The sequence below is a fragment of the Pygoscelis adeliae genome, unplaced genomic scaffold, assembly GCF_000699105.1.
Source record: "Pygoscelis adeliae isolate BGI_AS28 unplaced genomic scaffold, ASM69910v1 Scaffold21, whole genome shotgun sequence".
Classification (NCBI taxonomy): domain Eukaryota; kingdom Metazoa; phylum Chordata; class Aves; order Sphenisciformes; family Spheniscidae; genus Pygoscelis; species Pygoscelis adeliae.
Window position 1 is genome coordinate 1,187,160 of NW_008824243.1, and position 3,521 is coordinate 1,190,680.

Consider the following 3,521-nt stretch of genomic DNA (forward strand, 5'->3'; position numbering starts at 1 on the left):
CCATTTGCAAAGGAAAGCCCAAGAGCACCTATTCCTAAATATAATAAGCCCTATGCATGTTCAGGCTTAAACTTTAATGCTTCGTAGTAGTTTTATTAACTCACAGCTGACTACTGCTGGGCATAGGGAACTCTGTTTTGGCCTGTCAAGCTAGTGAATATGGAATGCATTGACATATGAAAAAAGAGAGTGACAGAGAAAACTTCATTTAAACATTAATGAAGAAAATAAATGGCTATAACGTCAAATAACATACAGTTCATTCTATGTCCAGAAGCCTTTCCTACCGGCTTAGTTCAACTCTGGTAGCTACTGTCGTTTCTCCTTGTAGGTTCCGAGCTATACAAATGTAGTTTCCAGCATCTCTGGCTTCAAAATCCTCAACTAGAAGCATGCTCTTTGAGATTCTTGTGGTATGGCCGGTTCCTCTGTTTATCAGTCTCCAGAAGTTTTGGATAATCGCAGGCCTCTCGGACTGTTTGAAAGAGGGGAAAAAAAACAAACCCAAACCACCCATGTAAGAAAATAGGTCATTCTGCAAAGTGTGACACTACCCTATCAAACCCTGAAGCAAGAGGTCAGCTGGTAGGAGCATATATCCAAAAGTCAGCCTTAAGTGAGGAAACGGAAGGTGACTGGCAGTTGCAGCAACGTTCCTGCATTAAATATTGATGTACCAGTAAGTTATGCCAAATAAGGCTAATACAATGGCTCTTCTGCTCTAAGTGCAGGTACTGTTTATCTTTATATTAGTGATGGGCTGCCAAAGCTCTGCCTGCAGTATATGAACAAACTCGGTTGCAGTTGTGGGCCACTTACTAAGGTTGCAGTTGGGTACTTGATCAAATAGGTGAGGTATCTTGGGGGAGATGTCAGGATAAATGTGTGAGCTTATTTTCAGACATTCAGCGTGTCTCAAAAAGGAAGGCAGCAGTGGCATGAGTTAGTTGACCAAGCTTTACCTCTTTTAGCACAGAGAATAGTTTCAAATCATGTGTTGCAAGCTAATTCCTCCTCCTCCTCTAGTTCCAGAAACACTGTATTAGATAACATAGAAGCAAACAGTAGCAATCCACAAACGCTTCTAAATTAATCCTCACATTATACTTTCCAAAATGTGTACGTAACTTCAAAGCCAAAAATACAAACAAGGATGCTTGGAAAGATGCTTTTTAGATTCTGTTGTTATATTTATAACAGGCTTTTTTGGGTTTTTTTTTTCTTCTATGAGAATTCTCCGATGGACTGTTTATCAGGTCACACTCCCTGGCACCTCACGAGGTTTGCAAAGGACTGGCTAAGAGAAACCGGCCCAAAGATAAGCTAAGGCAGTCTCTTTCCTTCCAAAATCCATCATGCTAGTTGGCAGCTTTAATCGTGTCGGCTTGCGCTATACCAATTAACCTGGATAAAACTGGTGTGAGAGAGAGAGAGAGAAAGGTTTCTGCTTGGAAGCCATCTCCTCTTGCTTCATGAAATAGATGGATTAGCTATTTAGCGACATGAATGCTACAAGGCTTAAGCTAATAGTAGCAAAAGGGTAAGTTAGACACTTTGTAGCTTTGGCTCTAGATATCTCCCACTTGCAAAATGACCAGCACCGAAGAAGCTGCCCGTCTTCTTGAAGCTTAGGGATGAGTCCCAGTGCAGTCAGGGAATGCCTAGAAATGGCAGGAATTTACAGCTAGCGAGAACTTTTTTGAAAAACTGGTAATGTGCTCTAGAAATTCTTAACCCTTCAGAAGGAATCAAGCCACTTAGCAGAGCTCTACCTAGCAGAGCACTACCTCCTATTCCCAGCCTGAAAATCAAGTGCTACCGACACTCAAGTACTACTGCACGCTTAATTCAAGCCTAAGTTAGTTCTTAAATATAGCAAGTGGAACTTCCTGACCCTACTGAAAGTGAAGGTAAAGGCCATGTAAGGCAGATGCTATTTGCCTGGTTGGGCTCCTGCTAGCCCAGTTTTTCTCAAACTAACTGCCTTCTGCTTTGAAGCTAGTTTCAGGGAATCACATTAAGGAGTGCATCAGTATGCATTCACAGCCGGTGAATGAGCAAATGCAGTTCTCAGGGAGTGGCAAGGGGAAAAAAAAAAACGAGTGAAAAAAGTAAGAGGGAGAGGTTAGTGACTACAGAGATGATGAGATGAGATGAGATGAGGGTCTCTCCAACCCAGCATATCTAGGAGCAAGCAGGGATTAAAGAAGTGCTGCTTCTGCTCAGGGATCAAGGGGTAGGTGACAGTCCAGGTGCCGGGTGGGGGGGTGGTGGGGAGCAAAAGCTATCACTGATCTCCCTGCACTGAAAGCAGCAGCGATGAACGGAAACATCCAGTGAATCTTAGAACTTAGTCCTTTTTCTTGCACAAAAGAAGGTGTATCTGACCAACATCACCGGTGGTCATCTCCCTTCTCCCTCCACTCCCACCTTTTTCCTTCGCAGTATGTGAATACTTCCTTAATAAACGTTAAGTCTCCAACAAGCATACAGTGCTTCTACTCTGACATTTACTTAATCATTCCATTGGGGCAGAAACCCAAACGCAACTCTTCCCTCCCTATCCCCAGGTACAGCTGGAGCTGAGACTGTTTACTCCAGTGGATAAGCACATCAGCCCTTTCCAGGGCAGGTGCAGGCCACAGGCCAAAGCCTCTCTCTCAGCCCCCGTAGGTGGGTGCAGTGAGAGGGTGTAGTCCTCTGCTGATCGTGCATGTGCCCTGCACTGCATCCCCAGTATCCACAGCAAACAAGGGAGATCATTTGCATGGGTTTAGCTGTTTGCATTCAATCGGTGCTAGAGTGGCGCAACTATAGTGCACATGCCAGCACTGCATCAGGTGCGGTAAGACCACTGGAAGCAACTGGGCCAAGAACAGCCAGCAACCAGGCTTGGGCAGCCACTCAGCTGGGAAAGATGTAGAAGCAATAAGGGGTGGACACATTTAATAAGATAGAGAGTTTTGGAAGGCCAGGCTGAGTCTAGAATTTAATTCCTTCAATTGTTTGTTCTTAGTAACTACAGTTAGTTACAAAAGACATAAAATTGGGGTTTGTATAGCCAGTTATTACAGTCCAATAAACAGACAACAAGGAAAGCTAAAAAAAAACCCAAACCCCCTCCCTCCCCCCCCAAAAAAAAAAACGGAAAACCATATCAATCAACAAAGCTAATGTGATCAGCAGGGACACTTCTTCTCTTCCCCACCCAAGAGAGTGAATTGTTGTAAGACTGTCAGAGTTAAAGCCCCACCTTGAAGGACAGAGACACTGCCATTTGTTGATGCATCTCACTCAAAGTAATACTAAGAGCTAAATTCAGAGGAAGACATTGGCATTTCACTCAAAAAAACACTAGTGCGCTGCAGCTCCCCGAACTTGGAGCCACTTCAGTTTTCCCTAGCATTTTACTTTTTACTTCACCGACAGCTGCAAGTTTCTCTGCTCGTTTAGACATCTACCCCCTTCCCTCCTAACTTCAAATGGACACCAGAAACGGGAATTCTGCCAAACTCTTCCGA

The 3,521-nt window shown here is 44.0% G+C and overlaps 1 protein-coding gene across 1 annotated transcript in view; it reads right to left on the bottom strand.

Annotated features, from left to right (window-relative positions):
- Window positions 1-46: 46 nt before the first annotated feature.
- PDGFRL (platelet-derived growth factor receptor-like) overlaps window positions 47-3,521 on the bottom strand; it is a 19,176-nt gene continuing 15,701 nt past the window's right edge. The window contains exon 6 of the mRNA XM_009335194.1: window positions 47-475. Coding sequence (XP_009333469.1) covers window positions 284-475 — 192 coding nt within the window. The 3' untranslated portion in view covers window positions 47-283. The remainder of the gene's footprint in view (window positions 476-3,521) is intronic.